The sequence below is a fragment of the Aquarana catesbeiana genome, linkage group LG05 (genome assembly GCF_042186555.1).
Source record: "Aquarana catesbeiana isolate 2022-GZ linkage group LG05, ASM4218655v1, whole genome shotgun sequence".
NCBI lineage: Eukaryota > Metazoa > Chordata > Amphibia > Anura > Ranidae > Aquarana > Aquarana catesbeiana.
Window position 1 is genome coordinate 181,506,540 of NC_133328.1, and position 25,315 is coordinate 181,531,854.

General features: G+C 39.8%; 1 protein-coding gene across 2 annotated transcripts in view; it reads left to right on the plus strand.

The window, feature by feature from the left end:
* LOC141144583 (serine/threonine-protein kinase ULK4-like) overlaps positions 1-25,315 on the plus strand; it is a 1,176,078-nt gene that overhangs the window by 570,237 nt on the left and 580,526 nt on the right. For both annotated transcript variants that reach the window (XM_073630414.1, XM_073630413.1), the window contains exons 26-27: positions 8,489-8,540; positions 8,652-8,746. In XM_073630414.1, coding sequence (XP_073486515.1) covers positions 8,489-8,540; positions 8,652-8,746 — 147 coding nt within the window. The remainder of the gene's footprint in view (positions 1-8,488; positions 8,541-8,651; positions 8,747-25,315) is intronic.

Consider the following 25,315-nt stretch of genomic DNA (forward strand, 5'->3'; position numbering starts at 1 on the left):
CTGTCAAAGTGCACTGCAGTAGAACAATTAGTGCTTGAAGGGTTTTCAGCATCAGGGATAGGTTTCTCAGATTTGCAAGGTTGCGGCCTAGTCTTCTGTACACATGTTTGTTTTATTAGATGGGTGTTCAGGCCTCATCTGATGCCAGCTTGAGTTGTTACGTTCTTCAGGTGGCTCTCTCAGCTCTACTGAGCCTCTTCTCTTAACCTGTTGTTCATATGGGCCTATTTGCACATTGTTTGTAGTGTTGTCTATCCCTCAGTTGGATTGCTTTTGGAGGTCCCAATGTTCCTGAATACATCTGGTGTCTGTTAATGTATGATCATAAAATAATGGACACTGGTCCCTTACCTCTGTTCTTATGATCCACTCCCACTATTGTTTGTTACAAAACTGAGGCATGATCGGGATGGGGGCTGCTTTTACTGGGCTGTTTTTGAAGCTTGGTTTGCCAGTGTCCAAACTCTTGAAAGGCAGCTGAATAATCCTATGTACCTGATTACATCCTAAGTCCCCTAATGTATTCCAAGAAAAGGATTTTACTGTAAGCCCAAAACCCTCTTACATCTATGCAATACATGCTTTTTTCCATGTTTTAGTCCTTTAAAAAGGCTGCAGATCTAGAGAAAGAAAAATACCTGCTGAACTGCCAGAAGACAGATGAGCTCTTAATTTCTTGTATTGAGATGCCAACGTACTGTCTCTGCTGCACTAAATCCTAATAATTGCTGTAAGCTGATTTTTTTTTCCTCTGTACTACAGAACACCTCCTCCATATTTTATTGAAATAAATAAAGGAGAATGCAGTGCAGAAGCAACATTGTCAGCTCACTACAGGAAATTAGACACTTTTTGGATTTATGGCAGATTGACGTGTATTTTTCTGTACTTGCAACATTTTGAAGAGACAAATTGTGGGAAAATGTGCATGCTCTTCAGAAATATTGAATATGTTTTTTATTTAGCCTAGACATACACTTTAAGCTCTGTTGAGGCAAGGAAAGATGTGTAAGGGTTAGGTTTCTGAAGTCCATAGTTAATATTCTTAGTATTGTTAACTGACCTATTGATGTTCTTTGATTATTATCAGGACATGATCTTAATTGAAATGAAATGTTTTGTTTACTTGTAATGAATTTGTTTCTCTAGGCTCTCCAGCTTATCCCCATAGTCCCAAAACATATTGAAAGGATAGCAATCTTTCACTTGTCATTGGTCCTGTTGTGTTTGTACTTGTAGGGCCTATTGTAATTGGAATACATAAGGGCACTGTGAGGCACATTAAAAAAAAATATGCTGTTGCTGGTATAAAGCATAGCTGCCCTGTTCTTTTAAAGGATTAAATGCGAATCCAAGAGCTTTCTGTACATAATTTTTTTGTAAACTTACTGGATGGCAGAAAATCTCCTAAATGTGGGGGAATCAACTAAACAGATTTTCCTAAGTTGGAGCTCTAGCATGCCTCCCACTAACACTCATCAGCCTCGCTAACCAACAAAGAGGTATTCATTACTGAGAGGGTGTTTTGGTGTATCAAACATGGAAGCCCGCATTTGTATTTCTCAGGAAACAAATAAAGGTGTATGCTGTCAATGCCTGATATCTGACTTTAATTATTTTTTTTGTTCCTGTTCAGCCCTGTTCAGGATAGCAGATGGCACGGAGGCTAATATGCACCCTATGCCTTTGGAATCCACTCGGGAAAGTGCTTGGATCCAAAGAAAAGTGCCAGCTATCAATGCAGCCATCTCCTTGATAGCTGTTTTGTCTGTTTTGTCTTCGGGGGGGGGGATCCTGTTTGACAACACAGAATCACTTTTGTGCAAAAAAAAAAATCACTTAAACTAGCACTATAGGCAAAACTTTTGGATAGAGTAAGGGAGGTTTATAACCCCTGTCAATTTTTTTTTTCACCATCTGTGTCCAATTGCAGAGATTTCCCTTCACTTCCTGTCTTATAGCCAAACAGGATGTGAGCAGAAATCCCTCCAAACTAAGGGGATTCCTTGGGGACCCCCAGGTCACCAGAATAGGGTCCTCAAAGGAAGACTTCCCCCTCTTTTTTACTTAAGGGGACAACCCACAATTTAGAATTTTCTTTTACTTTCACTTTCAATCATAATGGTAAACATGAGAAATAGAGAGGGTGAATCTCTTTAATGGAGGCTCAGACAGCAATAAAAACTGAGGGTCGTTCTAATCCCTCTGCAGTCTTTCTCAAACTAAAATAAAAGTTTTGCCATTGGTTATACTTTAAGTGAGTCCGTGGTATGCAATTTCCCATCCCCACTTGGACAGTCAAAATTGCCTTGGATGTACATTGACATATCTGATGAGTTTGGCAACCAAGCAGCCTGGTTCATTACAGCTATTTCTGAAAAAAAGCCTGGGGCGTGTCTATAGGTTGTAGTTGTAACAATGAGTCTATGACTGCATGTCTCTCACAGTCTGCCAGACTCTTCCTTGCACCCCTATCTTGATACACATGCTTTTCTTGGATTGCACAAAAATACTAAGGCTGTTTGCTACAGGGGTTGAGGACCTGCTCGCAATAAATTGCGTGAATATTCACTTCAGTTGTCCAGTTATATGCAGATTAACCACTTCCCTCCCAGCCACTGTATTAAAAAATCCCATGCCTCTGGGTGGATCTCTATAAACTTGTGGCAAAAAATTAAAAATTAAAATTAAAAGACTCACCATGCTTCTTAGAAAATTACTTTGGATGTTTGTTTTCCAAAATGTGGTCATTGTCTGCCTGTTTCTGCTGTCCTGGTGCTCTACGGCCTCCAAACATGTGATAGTCAAGAAATTATGGGAATGGGCTTGGCAGTGCATTCAGTGATATTTTTGTTTAGGGTATTCATCACTGGGCACATACTGCCCTAAAAGTACATATTACTTGGTGCACCGCCCAGCTCTGGCCAGCTGTCAGATTTTCAAAGAGTTTGCCAGGCTGCCAACAGCGGGGCTGAATGGTGTGCCTGTGCTCTCCAGCTGCAGCTAAGCATGAGAGCCTCATGCAGTGGGGCTAAATGTCCAATGTACATAAGGCCTCATTGTGTGAAGATTCTCAACTCTTTTAGATCCCTTTCAGACTGGGGTGGTGTGGGCGTTAGCGGTAAAGTGCCACTAGTTTTAGTGGTGCTTTACCGCTGTTATTGCACCGCTTTTTGGTTACTAGCAGGGCACTTTTAACCCCCACTAGTGGCCGAATAAAGGGTTAAAAGGGCCCGTGTTGTGGCGCTGCAGAAGCGCTTTGCAGATGCTTTGGCAGCGCTGCCTATTCATTTCAATGGGCAGGGGAGGTGGCCCCACCGCCCCAAAGATACTGCTTGCAGGAATTTTTTCCCTGTCCTACAAGCACACTGCCCCAGTGGCTTTCACACTGGGGTGGCTTGAGAGGCACTTTACAGGCGCTATTTTTAGCGCTAAAATGCCTGAAAAGCACCCCAGTGTGAAAGGGGTCTTACTAAAGCAGCTTCACTATGTATAGGCAAGCACCCACACCATCAGTTGGAGGATATTATGCCCTGTGGAGAAGCCCCTCTGCAGTTCCCCAGCTGACATTGATCAAATCAGCATGAGTAAATAAGTCTGTTTATGAGGTTCTATGGCTATATCTACATTAAAAGAGAAGTATGAGATTCCTGAGAAAAAACTCACCTAGGTGGATGCACAATCGGTCCGATGCCAGCTCCAGACCGAGAACTGAGCAATCAAACACTGCTGATTGCTTAGCTATCAGTCTTCAGGCTGCAAAGAGCTGGTGACTGTCAGTCACTGTCTCTCTGCTCTTCCCTTCAAGCGCTGGGCAGTTAAGGGGTGAGAGCGGCTAGCTCAGGCTCTCAGTGGCTCCCTGAGAGGCTGAGTCACTGCAAGTCCATGCCTCTGGGTGGATCTCGACTGTAAAGTCAGGATCTTTCCCAAGCCTGGACCGGCTCTGTGACGTCAGTTGAAAACTGGTCACAGGAGTGCAGAACATACAAGAACATATTTGGGGGGCACACCATACAATGCATTTAAATTCAAGATGGTGCTGCTATAAGACCTACAAACAGTACAAAATATTTTACAGCGCACACATACAAGAATGACACGAACTGCACTCCTGTGATCCATAGGAGACGTATAGGCAAAAAAGCTTCAGCTATACTTCTCCTTTAATGTGATCCACTCTTTCCTTCTGTCTGATTCTCTACAATGCTTTTTGTAGCCTGACCCAATCTCTGGCTTTCAGGCCTATGACTGAAAATGTGGTTTCTTGTGGTACTTTGCTTTACCACCTGACTGTACTGTCCGGTGTCACGTCCTAGCTGATCATGAGGGCTGCACCGTGGTGGTCTGTAATTAAGTTCCTTCTGTACCCTAAGAAAGTCTGGACACTTCATGTCCAGACTTTCTGAAAGTCCAGGCACTTCATGTGAGTGCCTCATAGAGAACATTCTGCTTCCTACTAGTGACACAGGATTGAACCTATTCTTTGGCATTAGTTTACAATATATAACTTAGTTTAATTGTTTTTGTTCTGCATTTTGGTCAAAAAATGTTGGCCTCCATATGTTTGCACACTGATTGTGGTAAATACTGCCGTAGAAGAGAGTTTGCTGCTCCAAGCAGTTTAATGTTTGACATATTGCCAGCCTGTGCAGGGTATGTGCATTTCCTCCAGCTAGATAAATCTGTTAGTCTGTAATCTAAAGGCATCCACACCAGTTGTTCTGTTCTCCCAGTTCTTGGTCATATTATATGAAGTATATCCTGTGGTGTATCTCCAACCATTCTCAGAGGAGCAGCTGATTCAAGTCAGGGGTAGAACAATATGAACCAGGGGACTCTAAATATGTTTTAAATAGTAATCACTTGCCAGACACCATTAGCAGACTCGTTTTGGAGTGAAATATAGCTTGTGTCCAAGTCCCAGTGGGACATTATTAGAGTTTGGTGGAAGATAATTTAATCAGAAATCCCTTTTCCAGTTCTACTCTAGGGATCCTCCTTGGACAGAGCTCTGCCTGTAAGAAGATTGTTAAAAGTTCTGCTTTCCCATCTGCCTATAAGAGTGTACAGGATTTACTGCACTCCCATAGTTAAATCCCAGCATTTCATAGGCAGCATACAGCAGACTTCTGCTTAATCCTGCACTCTGCAAGGTTGGATATTTTAATATCTATAACAAAGGCAATCAGAGCACAGGGTTACCTGCAGAACCCTATTGCAAATTGCAGAAAATCAAGATGTAGCCAGCAAATGAATACACCAGACAGATAGCAGTGTATGTTACATTTGCCTGTGTTCTAGATAGTCATGTCACAAATAACTGTTTTTATTTCAAATCACAGAATTCCTGTTGTCAAGCTGCTGTACATGATGGTGAATGTACATTAATTATAGAGAGACTAGGGTAAATTAGAGAGTGGGATGACAGATTTCACAGGTCCCTGTTGGTAAAGCTGACAGATTTTCATATTTCTAGAGATAACCAAGAGAGACATATCACAAAAAGGTAATTTGTTGTAAAAAATACCACTTCTTACTATTGTGAACAGCACAAAGTGTGATCCTTAGGATATCCTTGGATGTGGTAGATGGAGAGTTTGTAATCTGTAAAAAAAAGAAAATGCTGCTATGTAGTAGTATTTTTTTGCTCACTGTAGCAGTAATATTTTGCTTAGTGATGATTTTTTTTTTCTGTACTGGCATAACAGATATAAAATACATTAACATCTAGTTTTTGATAAAGTTCTTGGTTAAACATTAACCAAAACATAAAAAACAAAAATACAGTGGGGACGGAAAGTATTCAGACCCCCTTACATTTTTCACTCTTTGTTATATTGCAGCCATTTGCTAAAATCATTTAAGTTCATTTTTTTCCTCATTAATGTAAACACTGCACCCTATATTGACAGAAAAACACAGAATTGTTGACATTTTTGCAGATTTATTAAAAAAGAAAAACTGAAATATCACATGGTCCTAAGTATTCACACCCTTTGCTGTGACACTCATACAGTGGGGCAAAAAAGTATTTAGTCAGCCACCAATTGTGCAAGTTCTTCCACTTAAAAAGATGAGAGAGGCCTGTAATTGTCATCATAGGTATACCTCAACTATGAGAGACAAAATGTGGAAACAAATCCAGACAATCACATTGTCTGATTTGGAAATAATTTATTTGCAAATTATGGTGGAAAATAAGTATTTTGTCAATATCAAAAGTTCATCTCAATACTTTGTTATATATCCTTTGTTGGCAGTGTCAGAGGTCAAACGTTTTCTGTAAGTTTTCAGAAGGTTGTCACACACTGTTGCTGGTATGTTGGCCCATTCCTCCATGCAGATCTCCTCTAGAGCAATGATGTTTTGGGGCTGTCACTGGGCAACATGGACTTTCAACTCCCTCCAAAGTTTTTCTATGGGGTGGAGATCTGGAGATTGGCAAGGCCACTCCAGGACCTTGAAATGCTTCTTACGAAGCCACTCCTTCGTTGCCGGGTGGTGTGTTTGGGATCATTGTCATGCTGAAAGACCCAGCCACATTTTATCTTCAATGCCCTTGCTGGTAGGAGGAGGTTTGCACTCAAAATCTCACGATACATGGCCCCATTCATTCTTTCATGTACATGGATCCTTTGCAGAGAAACAGCCCCAAAGCATGATGTTGCCACCCCCATGCTTCACCGTAGGTATGGTATTCTTTGGTTGCAACTCAGCATTCTCTCTCCTCCAAGCACGACGAGTTGTGTTTCTACCAAACAGTTCTACTTTGGTTTCATCTGACCATATGACATTCTCCCAATCCTCTGCTGGATCATCCAAATGCTCTCTAGCAAACCTCAGACGGGCCCGGACATGTACTGGCTTAACCACTTGCTTACCGGGCACTTAAACCCCCCTCCTATCCAGACCAATTTTCAGCTTTCGGCGCTGACGCACTTTGAATGACAATTGCGCGGTCATACAACACTGTACCCAAATGAAATTTTTAAATAGGTATAAAAAACTTCATTGTGCAGTATTACTGACAAGTACATTTATTAAGAGTACAACAAAGGCCAGAATACTTGCAAACAACGCAGTAAAAAGCGCATTTCAATCCAATAAAAACAATCAATGTTTCCATCCAGTGTGATGGCCAGCTGTCGAGCTTGGCAACGTCACGTGACCCAAAAACATATTTTAGTAACATGGATATAAGCAACGTGTTATATCTTCCAGTTTGTTTAGTCTTTGCATTCTGGAAAAGCTAATAATTGTTATTCCAAATGAGTTGCATAGGAACATTTTAAAGAAAAAATTATATCTAAGAAAGTTGTGTTATATGGTGTCTCCATGTTTACACCTGGAAATATGGATGAGTTTCCATGTTTGCTGTGAGGCTTACCGTCACTCTTCCTGTAGAGGATAACTAGGTCTAGACCAAACAAAAAAATCTGTGCTGTTTGCCACTGGTATGTATTGCAGAATTTGAGCACATACCAATTTTAAGGATCATCGGGTATTATGCTGCAATGTTTTTTGTTCTTTATTTGTAAGTATAGTAAGTGAAGTATTAACCTGCATTTAGTTATATCAACAGCTTGTCATTTCAAGACCCCTTACTCACGGGGCAGGCTCCATTGGAGTCTGCCTGCTCAGCGAGGAATCTGTCTGCTGATCTCTGCTGTGTAGGCGGATGGCTGCTCTGTGTCTGCTCTGCTTATGAAGAGCAGACACAGCCCGCTCTCCTCTATGGGCGATTGGATGCAAACAAAGCTTGTCTGTTTTTAGCGCATAGGATCGGATGTCAGTAGGTGTCAACATGTCCGTTGGAGAAGACTAGAGGGTCCAACTGGGTCTATCTGAAAAACTGACAGATGGACCTGATCAGTCCGTCCATGTGAAAAGGCCCTTAGTGAGCAGTAAAGTAAGGCCGGCTATAGACAGTTTGAATCTCAGCCAGTTCAGAAGGAACCATTCGAGATTCAAACCATTAAAGGGTAGGCTGAATGTACCAAGTTGATTGATCGATCAACTTGGGTACAACCAGCCTGCTGGATTCCCTTGCAATTATCACAAGTGGCTGCTATAGCCTCTAGCAATAATCACTGTTTTCTCCCGGCATGAATGGCTTCCCCTCGTCCCTCCTGCCGGGAGAAGACAATGGCTCTGCAGGAGAGATTCCCCTGTCAACACTTGATGGGGGAATTGTGTGAATTTTTTTTCTTGCAACCTGTTATTGCAGGAAAGAAATTTGCTCAGTCTATGGCATGCCTAAGTATTTCATCTTATTCCAATCCTGTTAGCCAAAACAAGAAGTTAACCTTTGCAATGTGGAGCAAGAACTACTGCAAATGTACCTTTTTTTCTAGCCCAAACTTTGACTTCTGTTTTCTGTGATTAAATTATAATTGGAAAAGAAAGTAATGATATATCTGTCAATATAAGCAACTTTTGCATGAAAACGTTCCATTTAAATAAATGATTATTGTTTTTCTTTTTGTAGAACCAAATTAAATCTGTGGATGCTGGTGAGACTAATTTGGAAGGAGCAGTGGGTAAGTGCATCTCAGGGCAATCCAAAACATTAAAGAATTACTAGAACAAAGATTAATTGAGTCACCAAGAGTTCTGCAACACAACAATGGCTTTTTTTTTTTTGTGACCAGGTCAAGCTGCATCGGATGAACTGATCAGGACAGCTCTATCAGCGTTTGAAGCTGTAACACAGCATCCAGTCTTGTTGACACTTCACCACTCCCCAGTAAGTCTTGGCAGAACTTGAAACAATATTTTCCTACTAGTTGGAGCAATTCCCATAAGCCATCCAAGCAATCAGTAGCTTCTGGGGTCATGACTGCAATTTAAACAGTAAAACATTTTCAAGCTTTAGTCCCAATCAGGTTTCTTTTTTTTATCCTAAATTGTATAGTAATATTTTATACAATTCAAAGATGATTTCAATAAAAGTGATCACATTTAGATTATATGTGACATTTAACGTGAATTGAGTCCCCAACAATATGTGGCTACTGTGAACATGTCAAAGTAGTTATTACCGAAAAATTGTATCACAGCAATGATCTGTGTTCCTGACAGCATAGGTATTAATGATATTGCTTTATCAATACATCCATGGTTCAGGCATAAGAATGTTTTCCCTGACAGTCACACATGTTCAGTTAACACGGTAAGGAGAAACTCTGTAAATGCAAAGTGCTACAACCAATAAACATAATTTGCTAGAAATGCCTTCTGCTGTTATGCCCAGTTGGGGGCTAACCACATGCAGCATTTTTTCAAATAGTGTCAGCCCTGTCCAATGTCTTTTGCCAGACACCTTAACAATTCCCACTATCAGATCTCTGCAATGTAAATGCTAATTGTTCTGTTATCCGCAATAAGAAATAAGAAGGCTCTTTGAGATAACACTCAAAGTAAGTAGGTCTCAGGAAAGCTCTAAAAGTGGTTGCAAACTTTTACATATGCCCAGTGAAGTGACTAGCCTTAGGTGATACACAGAGATAAAACAAATCCTCCTTCATATGTTATACCTGTTAATCTGAGGCCCTCTCTTCTCTACAGCTGTTCAAAGTGCAGAATTTATAAAACTTTTCTGAACTTTCAGAAATTAGGGGGCGGGGAGCTGAAGATAAACTCCTAGTTCTAAGAGCTGATTGGAAAAAAGGGGCACCCCCCCCCTCCTTCAACAGCACACATGAACAGAGCTGAGACTGTCAATCACAGGCTGTGTGCTGGAGCTCCAAGTCCTGTCAAGGTTTTAGGAAAACTTGTCCCAGGTGACTCATACAGATAGCAGAGGAACGAGGAAGCAGGGAGAAATAACACTTAGTGCTCTGGATTGAGACAAGTACACACTATAGAGGGATATGCTTTGTTCATATTTTGTGTCAGAGATTTACAATTGCTTTAACCTCCAACAAAATCAGCAGGTTTTTTCTGCACTTATCAAATAGATATAACCAAACACTCTCAATTGTATTTTTAACAGACCAAAATGGAGCAAATAAGAGCAGTTCATTGTTGGGATTTACATACATTTAAAGCTGTTTATCATATAAGCTTTGGTGTCAGGCCAATGGAAACTTATGGAAATGTTTCCAAAACACCCAGTGAGATTCTTACCAAAAAGTTACTAAAAGGTAGAGGTAGGAAGAGAAGTTGCAGATAATATAGTGTACATCTACAATTTTTCTTTTTTCATGTATTATAGTACCATGCATTTTGTTTTTTTTCCTTGTCAAAAGAAGTTTATTGAGTATACAATGTTATAAAGATACATAAAGTAAGTTTACAAGGATCTATAAAGTAAGCTCATTGTTTTACAGTAGGGTTTATATAGGTAAATATCATGAAATTTCAAATATTAAACATTGGGTTCACGTAAACCTAAATTAAAGATATATATCATTTCCTTAGTTACTTTTGTAGGTATTTAAATGATTTATACCTACTATACATATTGTTTACAAGTAGAGTGTATATAGGTCAAATAAATTCTGATAATGAGCTTTAATCGTAAGATGGAGAAAAGGAAAGAGAAAGAAGAAAAAGGGTTGAAAGGTAGAGGTATGGTCCACAAGGTTGTCCCGCTCGTCAGTTTATTATTCTTTTTAGTTCTCTTTGAAGCCTTAGAATGGGTGTCTCTGTAAGTCATTTAATCTGTTACCATGGCAACAGGACAGAGTCATTGAAGTTTGACAGGAACTGTTGTTTTATCCAAGGATGCCAAAGTTTTTCAAATTTTGGAATTTGATTTTGATCGATGGCTACCATCTTAGCATGGGACATTGTATTATTCATTCTGTGAATTGTTTCTGCTAGTACCAATGTAGGAGATTTCCATGCCTTGGCCACTGTTTGTTTTGCAGCCGTTATTAGTTGGATCATAAGTTTGAATTGAGAGAGTGTTAACCATTCCGGTTTTAGATTAAGTAAAGTTAAATATGGATCTGGTTGTATTATTTTTTTAAATATTTTAGATGCAATCACGAAGACTTCCTTCCAGAAGGTTTGGATTACTGGGCACGTCCACCATATGTGTAAATATGTGCCTATTTCTGGGCATCCTCGAAAACAAAGAGCTGAGGTATTAGGTGAATATTTTGCCACTCTAGCGGGTACAAGGTACCAGCGAGTTAGGACTTTATAATTTGTCTCCAGTGCTAAGATGTTGGGTGAAGATGACTTAGATGTGAGCCATATGTTAGACCAGTCCGTGTCTTCTAAAGTTCGTCCCAGGTCCTCCTCCCACCTCTGAACGTAAGAGGGTCTATTAAGATTTGGTACTCCATATAATTGATTATAAAGTGATGAAATTGTACCTTTAGCAAATGGATCTTTTGTACAGATTGATTCAAAAATGGATAATTGGGATAATGGTGTATCCCCCTTTAGGAATGGTGTATAGAAATTTTTGATTTGGAGATATCTAAATATCTCAGAGTTTGGTAGATCATATTTTTCTCTAAGCGATGGGAATGAAAGGAATGATTTAGATGCTATGAAGTCATTTAGTGTCTGAATGCCTGATGTCGTCCAAGCTTTAAAAGAATTTGGGTAGATCCATGCCGGATAAAAGGCCGGATTTCTGATAAAAGAAAGGAGAGGATTGTGTGGAGATTGTAACTGATATTTGGTTTTTAGTTTATCCCAGAGAGATAAGAAGTGTTTAGTTATGGGATTATGAATTTTAAAGCGGTCTTTAGGATCAAGCCATAATAAATTTGATATTAATAGAGGGTCATTTTCTGAAGCCTCTATAAATACCCATAATGGGATTTCCTGTTTTGCATGGTATTTGGACAGACTGGCCAAATGTGCCGCTCTGTAGTAGTTAGTAAAATTAGGGTATCCCAGGCCTCCTTTATTTTTGGGAAGATGTAGTGTGTGTATAGGTATACGTGGTTTAGAAGAGCCCCATATAAACGAAGTTGCTCTTTTTTGTACTATTCTCAAAAAATAGGAAGGAATTGGAATAGGGAGGACTCTGAATAGATAAAGCAATTTGGGTAGAATAGTCATTTTGATTGCATTAATCTTCCCCATCCAGGATAAAGGAAGTTGCGACCATTGTTTTATTAGATTTGTGATCTGTCTTAATACAGGAGGATAATTGGTTGAGAATAAGTCAGAATGAGAGGCTGTTAAATGAATTCCAAGATATGGGATTGATTTTTCTGCCCATGTGAATGGGAGTGCAGCCCTAGCCGGGATCAATTCCATGTTTGTGAGTGAAATATTAAGCACTAGGCATTTCTTAGGATTAATCATAAGGCCGGATAGGGCTGCAAATCCATCAAGAGCTGGTATTAAGTTAGGACCAGAGACCTGTGGTGATGATAGAAAAAGTAATATATCGTCTGCAAATATACATAATTTGTGTGTAATACCTCCTACTTCAATGCCAGTTATAGTTTGGTTTGTTCTGATATATTGGGCCATGGGTTCGAGTATAAGGGCAAATAATAAGGGAGATAATGGGCAACCCTGTCGGGTACCTCTTTCGATATTAAAGGCTTCAGATTTGTATCCAGCATATTTTATATAGGCTTTGGGTTTATTATATAATGCTTTGATCCATGTTAAAAAGTGGGGTCCAAAACCCCATTTTTGTAATGAATATTGCATATATTGCCAGGATACTGTGTCAAATGCCCTCTTAATATCGAGAGATAGAAAACATAAAGGGATTTTCCGTTTTTTAGCAATATGTGCCAATAACACTGCCCTGCGTATATCATCGCCTGCCTGTCTATTTGGCATGAAGCCTACTTGATCTCTATGTATTAATTTTCCTATAATGCTATTGAGGCGTTTTGCTATTATTTTTGCTAATAATTTAATATCGAGGTTTAACAGAGAGATAGGCCGATAATTCACACAGGAAGTATCATCAGAAAGGGGTTTTGGGATCATACAAACAATTGCCATTAGTGTTTCTTGCCGAAAAGAATGTCCATCTAGAAGTTTGTTAAAAGTTTCAGTGAGAATGGGAGAGAGTATTTCTGAGAATGTTTTATAGTATAAAGCCGAGTAGCCGTCTGGGCCTGGTCTTTTGTTAAGTTTTAGGTCTTTTATGGCGTTAGCAACTTCATCTATAGTTATAGGCTCATCCAAACTGCTTTTTTGATTCTGAGATAACTCAGGTAAGGTTATTTTTGAGAAAAAGGATTCAGCCTCTGTAGGATTAAATTCATTGTTTGTCTTGTATAAAGTTGCGAGATGTGAGTGAAATTTATGGACTATTTTAACTGGATTACAAGTGTAAACATTTTTTGATAATTTCAAACGTATTGGTTTGAAAGATTTGTTAGTTGAATTTAATGCCCGAGCCAAATATGTACCTGGTTTGTTTGTATTCATGTAGAAATTGTGTTTGGAGCGTTTGAGGGATTTATCAACTGACTCAGTGAGAAATAGATCGTATTCCAATCTAGATTTTTCCAGATGAGATTTTGTACTCTGAGATGGATTATCTTGAAATGATATGTAGGCTGCATTAAAATTGAGTTCTAGTTTTTTTGCTAGATTTTTGCGTTCCCGTTTAAATAGTGCCATTTGTCTTTGTATTGTACCACGCAAGACAGGCTTATGAGCTTCCCACAGTGTTAATGGGGAGATGTCTGTTGTATTATTAATTGATATGTATTCCTTTAAAGCTTGTTCAATGGCCATCTGATGTAGTGGGTGTTTGAGCATTATGTCCGGTAAGTACCACGTTGGGTCATGCGCTTTTGGTATGGCTGAGGCTATAGTAGTGTATACTGCATTATGGTCAGACCACGGAATCGGAATTATATCTGATGCAATAATTTCTGGTATCATTCCTATTGTTAGAAAAATATGATCTATTCTGGTGAAGGTTTGATGAGGGTGCGAGAAATAAGTGAATTTCTTTTTCATTGGGTTACTTTCTCTCCATGAATCTACCAGATTGTATTTGGAAAGAAGTTGAGAAAAAGGTAATCTAGAGGTTATTTTGGATGGTGTAAAAGGGGATTTATCTAGAAATGGGAGGAGGACCTGGTTCGAATCCCCACACATTATCACTGTTCCTATTTTGTGTGTATTAATCACTTGTAATATATGTGAGAGGAATGGTGTAGGTTGTTTGTTAGGAGCGTAGTAGGAAATCACCGTGATTGCTGTATCCATTATATAACCCATGAGTATCAGGTATCTACCTTCTGGGTCTTTAATTTCTGATGATAAGGTGAATGGTGTGGATCGGTGAAATGCAATTAGAGTTCCCCTTTGCTTGGTACAGGCAGAAGCCGTGTAAATTTGTTGATAAAAAGGAGAAATATATTTTGGAGTAGAATCTTTGGTGAAGTGTGTTTCTTGGAGGCATACTATGTGAGCCTTCTTGTTATGGAAAGTACGGAAGGCTTTGGTCCTTTTTTGAGGGACATTTATTCCCTGAACATTCAGGGAAAGTATATTCAGTGGTACCATGGCAATAGATCAAATAGTTTTGACTTACTTTTTGTTATGCAGAGCTGACTGCGCAGATCAACCTGTGTGGACTGAAGAGATGAATAGATAGAAAAGAAACCAGTGAATTCTGGAGTAAAGAGTAAACAAAAAACATATGAGATTAGATGATACATTGTATAAATAATTTTTTGCAAGTAATCACAATTTACCCGTGAAAGAGAATAAATATCTCTCTCAGGGGAATAAGTGCCTTCGTCACACTCCCACATAATATGGTTGGGAGAATGAGGAGGGCTAATGGGGGTACACGGATCTTCCGCTTACAGGAGAGAAGTGCTATGTCAAAAGACATCAAAATGATGTTTCATTAGTTGGAGTGCAGAATATAGTTTTTGTTGAAATTATTTATTCCAGGGTGGTTGTATATGGTTAGTCTTGCCCTAGGCTAAATAATTCAGTTAGAAAGGTACTGTTAATAACTTTGGTATTGATGAAGATAGTTTTAATTATTTTGGGATTTTAACCCTTTTAGAGTAAACAATTACATATTTTATTCATATGTAACTGTTTAGATATGTTAACTCATAAAATTGAGGTTGTATTGCTTCAGATTAGAATAAACAAAAACATAATTCTAGGAACTAGTTAGGTAATAATATATTTGTTTTAAGAAAAGAAAGAAAGAAAAAAAAAAAAAGCTTCCATTACTTCTGGATTATTGAACATATTTGTCCTAAAAAGTAATAAATCTATTGTTATTACCTGATAATATATAACTGAACAAGAATTTCCTTATTTCACTTATATATTCTAAGGCTATATGAATCAGAAGTAATAAGAAATATAACTGGAATGTAACATGATCCCACACAGTGTGTGACTATCAGAATGCAGTTACATTCAGTTATAAATATAGGTTTTTTATAGAGAACCATCTCTTAGTATAGTATAGTATATAAATGAAGAGATATCAGGAATTAGGATGTCAGTCCATTGAATCTTCTTGGTCCATGGATGATGTGGCATAACGGCCTCTTTTGTGAGAATGATGATTCCCATTTTGTTCTGGAATTTTCTGGGTGCTGCCTGAAGGTGAAGATGATGCCATTCTTCTGCGTGTGGGAGTGTTGCTGCTTGTGGGTTCTGTCAGATTTAATTTTAAAAGGGTTTGTTGTAGTTCATCTGCTGATCTGCTTCTGTAAATTGTACCTTGGTAGTTAAATCTGACTGAAAAGGGGAAGCCCCATTGATACATAATGTTGTGGCGTTGCAGTTCCATTAGTTGGGGTTTCATGGATCGTCTTTTAGTAATAGTAAGTTGGGATAGGTCAGCAAAAATTTGATAATTGTGTCCTTGAAAATTAAGTTCCTTTTTTTCTCTTGCAGCAATTAGTATTTGTTCTTTCGTTCTGTAATAATGAAATTTTGTGATTATATCACGTGGGGGTCCATCTTTCTTTTTGGCTGTGAGGGCTCTGTGTACTCTGTCCAGTTCTAAACGTTCAATAGGGATATCTGGCTTTAGTTCTTGTAATAGAGCAGTAATAGTAGATTGCAGGTCTGTCAGAGTTTCAGGTATTCCCCTTATGCGCAAGTTTGAACGTCTGGCTCTATTTTCGTAATCTTCGAGCTTAGTTTGAAGTATTAAATTCTCTTTTTTTAATTGTTCCAATTCTGTTATATTTTCTTGGGTTGTAATTTCAATTTCATCCATTTTTATTTCTAAGGCTGCGGTGCGGTTTCCCAGCTCTCTTATTTCTTTGGTTAGGCTGTTTGTTATTTGGTCTGAGGTTTGTTTTAAAGCCTTATGAAGCATCTTTTCAAATTGTAATAATATTACTGGGGATACTGAGGAGGCTTGTGGAGAAGTTTGTGAGAGGATTTGTTCTGTATCTGACTCAAATGGAGAGTCTTGCTGTGACATTTTCTGTCTGTGAGAGCGCCCTGATGCTGTATCTTGTGAGGTGACTGGAGCTGCTTCAGCTGCAGTGAGTGCCTGTGAGCTCTTTGTGAGGTGATTTTTATTTCTGCCACGGTTTCCTCCCAGTACCATATTTCCTGCCCAAACTTTCACAGTTTGTTCCCTGGGGCAAAAAGGTTCAAATGGATACCTTTTGAGCCTGCAGGCTCCGCTTTGTCCTTCTCTTCTCTCCTCAGCGGTGTGGAGCTCTAACAATGCATGTCTGCTCCGCTAGGCTTCTCATGCATTTTGTTTTTTAACCACTTCTCTTTAACACCGAGTGACCGCATATATGTGGCCCTATGTAAACACTTTACTGTGCTGAGAGCTCGCTCCCTGCATGCTCCCAGCACAGTAATGAACGGGTATACCTGCATATGACCGCTGTGACTGCCAATCACATGATCGGAATGCCCACCTTCACCCCAGGCATTTAGAGCTACTTAAGGGGCTGGGAGGCATCAGCCTCAGAACAAGAAAAAGCAGGACCACATAAAATAGCAAAAAATTACAAACAAGCTATGGAAATGCACAAATAAGTTGACCTCATGCTATAATCCAAGAACACACAACACAATGAAAGATGCTACAGTAAGTAGTAGCTGTATACTTTGGCATGTAGTGTTCAGTGAAACCACTCGGATTTTTATATTTTCTATGTGAGAAAAAAACACATACAGCATCTCACAAAAGTGAGTACACCCCTCACATTTTTGTAAATATTTTATTTATAACGTCACAGAGGGAAAGTGGCTAATTGGGCCCAGTTTGGACATTTTCACTTAGGGGTGTACTCACTTTTGTTGTCAGCGGTTTAAACATTAATGGCTGTGTGTTTAGTTATTTTGAGGGGAAAACAAATTTACAGTGTTATACAAGCTGTACACTCACTACTTTACATTGTAGCAAAGTGCAATTTCTTTAGTGTTGTCACATGAAAAGATATAATAAAATATTTACAAAAATGTGAGGGTTGTACTCACTTTTGCGAGATACTATAGGCATATATTATGGGAATAGGGTCTAGGAATGGAGGAAGGGGGAGTGGGGGGTGAGGACTTCAGCCTGAGGAACCACGGGTCAATAGGAAAAAAAAAGGGGGGAGCAGGATGGCTTTTAGACTTCTGAATGTATTTGTTTATATTCGGATGAGCATTTCAATTCCTCCCAATAATACAATATTTTTGTCTGGTCTGCTGACTTATTCCTGAGAGCAGTGTAATGGTCTTTCAAAGTTTGAATATCGTTCACCCTGGCAAACCACTGTTAAAATGTTGGTGGTATAGATTCCAGATAGTAGGAATGCATGCCCTGGCAGCATTTACTGTATTTATTGGCGTATAACATGCACTTTTTCCACCTGAAAATAGGGGGCAAATCACGGGTGTGTGTTATACGCCGAGAGTGTACTAAGGAGGGGGGCGAGCGCCGCTGGAATTCACAGAGCTGTCATCGCCTCTCACTCAGCTCTCACGTCACACACACAGTCCCGCCTCCGCCACCGGCATTGGACCAGTGTTCTGTTTATCACAGGAGCTGATCCAATGGCGGAGGCGGGACTGTGTGTGAGAGCCGAGTAAACAGGAGGTGACGACTCTGTGATTTACTGCATTGTTTAGGCTGTATTGATGAGAAATAGTGAGGCTGCAGATGGGCATTGATGGGAGATGGGGAGGCTGCAGATGGGCACTAATCATGCTGCATTGATAGGCACTGACCCTTATTTGCTTCAAAGTTGTATATTTAAAAAAAAAAAAAATCCTGAAACTTCCCTCTTAAATTGAAGGTGCGTGTTATATGCTTTGCGTGTTATACGCTGATAAATACAGTAATTAATGGAGTAACACAGACTTTTGGTATCATTTCTGACATGAGCATAAGGTCGAGAACAATGGCGGACAGATTTTTAGACAGAGAGAATCCTGTAAGATGCCTTTATATCCCTGTAGCTTATGGGCAGAAGTATTGTAGTCATGCATTTCTATTAGTAAATCGTGCATAAGATTTGTCTATTATAGTCTAATTAGTACTATGAGGAACACCATCAAAAAAGTTCAAAAGCAGTATCTTTCCATGCTAAAGTAGCTCTGTTTTATGGAGGTTTTAAATTGCACAGTTGTTTTTCTTCTTTCTTAGATGGTCACCTTCAGATTTCTGATATTAACTGTCAGGAGCTCTAATAACACAGGAGATTAAAATCTGAACTGCTTATGTCTGAAATCCCCTTCAAGGAGAGCCAGGTGCTGAATTGCTGTTATTTAACACTGAATTATACAGTAATACAGCACTACAAACTGTAGTCTGAGATTTTTAGTTGATTAATGTAGGCTCTAAGCATTTTTAATTTTTTTTTTCCTCCAACAAATTACTGTTACAGTACTTCAGTACCTTTTACTTATTTATCCTTCTAAAGTCAATTAGAGGATGCTATCAGACAAATTGCCCAGCATGTAGAACAAAAGATTTTTAGATCGGAAATGAGACCTTGCTCCCTAAAGAAGAATTCAGGAAAACATCATTCATAACATCCCTGGAGGCTGTTCAGCACAAAAGAAAGAGAAAAGGGGCTTTTTTCTTACTTTTTCTCCTCTACCCTGTTTCTCTTCCAAGCATTTTTAAAATTGGGTGTTGGATGTAGATGTTTTATTTTTATTACATTAAATGTTGGTAATTTTGTTTTGTAAACCAACTGCACCTTTATTTCTCACAGTTATATTACCAACTTTATGTTGCATTATTGAAATAGGTGCATTTTGTGTTTACTATTAATTAGCTATATAGTGCCAGAATAGGATCATAGGCAAAGAATTTACATCGACAAAAGTGACAACTAAACACTTTAATTCTGTGTGATTTAAAGTGTTTTGAAGAAATGCATTGCATGTGCATTGTCATTGTACTAATGAAAAGGCAGTCATTTTTCCACCCTGCCAGATTCCAGATTTCTACTGCAGCACCAGGAAAATGCAGAGAAGGAAGACATTAGGATTGATTTATTTATTTCAGGTACTAATAGTGTCGTCAGTTTACACAGCACTTTACACATATATATTGTACATTCACATCAGTCCCTGCCCTCAAGGAGCTTACAGTCTAAGGTCCCTAAAGCCTCATACACATGATCAGATTTTCGGACGACCGAACATCCGTTTTTTGTTGCATGCTAGTTTCATGACGAAAGTGAAGAGGTTACTCACCATACAAAAATTCTCGTATGACAGAATACAACTTCAGAAGTGACGTAATGTGTTGACTGGTTTTGTATGAAAATCGGCAGATCGTTCATTGGAGGAAATTTTTCTTACGATTTTCGTATCGTGTGTACAGGCGTTAAGACTGGCCATAGACAGCACAAATTTCCTGCAACCACAGGTTGCAGTGCTGACAGGGGAATCTCTCCTACCGAGCATTTGTCTTCTCCCGGCGGGAAAGGGGGGGGGGGGGGGGCGACAGGAGAGGACAGTGATTATCACTAGGGGCTATAGCAGTCACTTGCAATAATTACAAGTGAATCCGGCAGGCTGGTTGTACCCAAGTTGATTGATCGATCAACTTGGTACATTTAGCCTACACATTAATGGTTTGAATCTTGGCCGGTTCCTTCTGAACTGGCCAAAATTCAAACTGTCTATGGCTGACCTAACTCCCATTTATACACAGACACACACACATACTAGGACCAATTGAGATAGAAGCCAATTAACCTACCAGCATGTCTTTGAATGGCACTATTAGAGATGTTAGTGAGCAGTTGCTAAAGCATAAATGAGCAAAGAAAGGGTGCAGCCTTGTCCCGTTCCCACTTTTTCAAAAAGGTTTTAGAAAGCTTCAAAAGCAATTTAGTTTAAGGAGATGGATTATTATTAAACCGTTTACTTGCTGATATGAATGTTCTCGAGAACCCAAAGAATAAAAAGGCCCTCTTCAAACTCCCAGTGTGGAGTTAAATGCTGTATTTAGACCCATGATAAATTACGCATGAGGTATTATGTTGATCACTTGTTTTGAATTATCTATTGATTAGTTCTCTGGAGTAAATCCAGAATGTAACAGATGTGCAATGAAATGAGCCGGACAAGTGGCTGTGTATTTGCAAACAGTGTTTAGGCTAAGCTTAGCCCATAATGGGTCATAAATTTTGAGGTGACATTGGCTTCTTCCTTACCAGGCTTAGGGAGAGTTGATATTAGCTTTTAGAAATTCTAGGGAATATTCTCCTTTTAAAGTAATGTGTTATTGGAGTGTGTTTAATTAAAGAGAGATGAAGGAAGCAAACCTTTTAAAATGTGTAGTTGAAAACCTTTGGGATGTAGGTGCTTATGAATGTTGCTTATTTTAATGCAGATGCTCCTTCCTCTTTAGACTTAGCAGGACTGATTACTTCTAATTGTACAGAAAACCGATAACATTTTTTTAAAGACATGTATCTGTCTAGCTAGGAGCAGACAAACATTTCAAGCCTAAGTTCACCTTCAGCAAAATTTTCTAAAACTCCTCTTGTGCAATTCCATATCTTTTGAATAGTACATACCACCATGCCTTCTGTTTCAAATGCTACATCTGCTCCCATTACACAAGCAGATGTTGAAGGGCCTCCACAAAAACCCAACCATTTGCCGACTCCAGGCCAATCAAGCTGTACCCGTTCACAGTGCAATCTCTCCTTCTCCAGCTAAACTCAGTAGTGGCTGCTCACAATTGGTAGTGGAGGCACACAATTGTAATATCCACCTTATCCTGCTAATGTGGGGCCAGCAAATTTTGTGGAGGGGCCTACCCCCCCACACATCTGCATGTGTAATGGGAGGAGGTTCAGCATTTCAAATAGGAAGGGCACTGGTATGTACTATTCAGAAGTTATAGAACTGAATAGGGGGAGTTTTGAAAAATCATTACACTTACATTTAGGTAACAAACTGAAGATACCACTGTTACCAGATACAAGGCCAATAGGTCAAATTGTGATCATCTTCTACAAGCAGATCCAAGATCCAAATATACAGTTGTAAGTGGTACTTTCACAAAAACAGGGTTGTTAATAGATGTTGTAGGCCTCATGCACACTAGACGTTTTCAGCGCTGTCTGGCATTTTTTTTTGTGCCTCTGCATGTTAGCCTATGTGCCTATACACACATAGGTGTTTAGAGGCAGAAAATAAAAATCACTGGCAGTGCGCCCCAGAGCAGCAGAGTTTTTGCAGAAAAAATGCTTGTCGTCTGTATACGCATCTAAACACGCGTTGACGCTAGCCACAATTAGCATTTTAAGTTTAATTCATTTCAATGGGCAGAAAAAAATATTATTCTGGCCATTTAAATTAATTAATGCACAAATGCTTGGCACTTAGCGTTTACAGGTGTTGAGCAATTTTTTTTTTCTGCCAATACACCGTTGCCAGGAAGAAAGGCATCTAGGAGAGATAGCAAAACATCCAGTGTGCAGGCCTTAGCTGTAGCGTATGCATTTCACTTTTACGAATGGCCAAGTCATAGTCTTTGACTAAAATGCCATTTTAGTTTTAGTCCCATTTTAGTCATTGTATTTTAGTCGACTAAAATCTCCTGTACATTAGTCGAATAAAATAATTTTAGTCAACTAAAATCCATTGTGTTCAGTTAAATTGTGATGCGTTATTTAAGCATTTCTCTAGAATTTACAAATATATTATATACTCCTGGAGTAAAAATAATCTAATATCATGTTATTATTTATGATATTAAGGTTTGCACAAGCTCACAGATACAGATTTAGCCACTCTGGACGGTCTGAGGTGGCCTGTAATGCTGCACAGTGCTCTGGACGATGGTCTGAGGAGGCCTGTAAAGCTACACAGTGCTCTTGACGGTGGTCTGAGGAGGCCTCTAAAGCTGCACAGTGGACTGGACGGTGGTCTGAGGAGGCCTGTAAAGCTGCAGAGTGCTCTGGACAGTGGTCTGAGGAGGCCTGTAATGCTGCACAGTGCTCTGGATGGTGGTCTGAGAAGGCTTGTAATACTGCAGAGTGCTGGATGGTGGTCGTCTGAGGGATGGCCTGTAATGCACAGTGCCCTGGATGCCACTGCCAGTGTGATCAGAGGAGGCCTGTAATGCTACACAGTGCTGGATGGTGGTTTGAGAGATGGCCTGTAATCCACAGTGCCCTGGATGCCACTGGCAGTGGTCAGAGGAGGCCAGTAATGCACAGTTGCACAGTGTGCTCTGGACGAACTGTGGTCTGAGGGGAGGCCTCAGGCCTGCTGTAATTGTAATGTACCACAACTGTTATTACTGTACACTCAGTCTGCTCAGCTCTGGGTGCCTGACGGCACGTTCGTCTCATCAGAAGTCGGGACTCGGGGGCCTGGCTGGCCTGTAATGCACAGTGCTGCTCTCTCTCGCTCCCAGGTTTCTGGCAGTCGTCTTGTCACAGTGCGCTTGCTTACTAGGAATGGATTGCGGAAGCAGGCGGAGGTTAGTTCATGATGCTAAACGTCCCTGCCTCACATTTTTGCCTCGTTTTCGTTTGTTAACAAAAACAGATCTGATTTTCATCATAGTGTTTGTCAGTGGACGAAAATGTGCTGTACTTTTCGTTTCTCTTTCGTCACTACAAAAATGCCGATGACGAAAATGTTTTTGATGACAAAATTAACACTGGTGTAAATATATATTTTTTAATGAGCTTCAGTGCAGTCACATGATTTATAAGGTGTGACTTGACAATGAGGCTGAATTCCTGGTGCTATGACATCATCCACTGCTTGACTTCCATTGCCGCTCCAGATGCCAGAGCTTGCAGATCATGTGACCTCACTTAACCACTTCCCTACCCGCCTATAGTCATATGACGTCCACAGATGGGATCTCCCATCTTGGGTGGACGTCATATGACGGCCTCGGGTTCCCGGCCGCCTAGGGGGCGCGCGCGCACGCCCGCCGCGTTGCTCGGGACCCGGTGCGTGTGCCCGGCGGCCGCGATGTCCGCCGGGCACCTGCGATTGCCCGTTAACCGGGCCAGACCGTGGATCTGTGTGTGTAAACACACAGATCCACGTCCTGTCAGTTCAGAGGAGAGCGATCGTGTGTTCCCAGAACAGCGGAACACTGATCGGTCTCCTCCCCTTGTGCGTCCCCTCCCCCTACAGTTAGAAGCATTCCCTAGGAAACACATTTAACCCCTCCCCGCCCCCTAGTGGTTAACCCCTTCACTACCTGTCACATTTACACAGTAATCAATGCAATTTTATAGCATTGATCGCTGTATAAATGTGAATGGTCCCAAAAATGTGTCAAAAGTGTCCGATGTGTCCGCCATAATGTCGCAGTCACGAAAAAAAATCTCCGATCGCCACCATTACTAGTAAAAAAAAATAAATAAATATTTTTTTTTTTTTAAATGCCATAAATCTATCCCATATTTTATAGACGCTATAACTTTTGCGCAAACCAATCAATATACGCTTATTGCGATTTTTTTTACCAAAAATATGTAGAAGAATACATATCGGCCTAAACTGAGGAAAAAATTTTTTTTTTTTTTTTAAATTGGGATATTTATTATAGCAAAAAGTAAAAAATATTGTGTTTTTTTTCAAAATTGTCGCGCTTCTTTTGTTTATAGCGCAAAAAATAAAAACCGCAGAGGTGATCAAATACCACCAAAAGAAAGCTCTATTTGTGGGAAAAAAAAGGACGTCAATTTTGTTTGGGTACAACGTCGCACGACCGCGCAATTGTCGTTTAAAGTGCAACAGCGCTGAAAACTAAAAATTGGTCTCGGAAGGAAGGGGGTGAAAATGCCCGGTATTGAACCGGTTAATAACCAATTAAGGACCGAAAAATTTCCCCTCCTAATGACCAGGCCACTTTTTGCGATATGGCACTGCATCGCTTTAACTGACAATTGCGTGGTCATGCGACGTTGTACCCAAACAAAATTGATGCCCTTTTTTCCCCACAAATAGAACTTCTTTTGGTGGTATTTGATCACCTCTGCGGTTTTTATTTTTTGCACTATAAACAAAAAAGAGCGACAATTTAGAAAAAAACAATATTGTTTACTTTTTGCTATAATAAATATCCCCCCCCAAAAAATTTAAGAAAAAACATTTCTTCCTCAGTTTAGGCCAATATGTATTCTTCTACATATTTTTGGTAAAAAGAATCGCAATGAGCGTATATATTAATTGGTTTGCGCAAAAGTTATAGCATATACAATATAGGGTATAAATTTATGGAATTTTTTTTTTTTTTAACTAGTAATGGCGGTGAGCTGCGATTTTTAGCGGGACTTCGATATTGCGGCGGACAGATCGGACACTTTTACACTTTTTTGGGACCATTGACATTTATACAGCGATCAGAACTAAAAATAGCCACTGATTACTGTATAAATGTCAAGGAAGGGGTTAACACAAGGGGGCAATCAAGGGGTTAAGTGTGTTTCCTGGGAGGTGTTGCAAACTGTATGGGGGCTGGGCTGACTGGAGGAGGAGAGAGATCATTGTTCCTAAACACAAGGAGCAGACAATCTCTCCTCTACTGACAGAACGGGGATCTGTTTGTTTACACTGACAGATCCCCATTCTGCCTGTCTCTGGAGTGATTGCGGGTGGCCGGCGGACATCGAGTCCGCTGGACCCGCTGGTTGGGTCCCCCACTCGTGAATGGCCACGGGCACGTGCTCACAAATCGCAGTGTACGCGCCCGAATTAGAATGATGGTGATTCGCATAGGGGAGCCAACTTGCTGATAAAGTTTTTTTTTTTTTTTTTTCACAAAAAGTAGACAGCTTGATATGAAGAGGATGGAAGCAGCATTTTTTACTTCCACTGTAAGTGCCTTTTAAAGCCAATTTCTAGTGCTGTAATCAGTTTCTTAAATGCCTCGTTTTGAGAATTTGTTAAGGTCGGTAGACCAAGGTGGGCAAAGAGT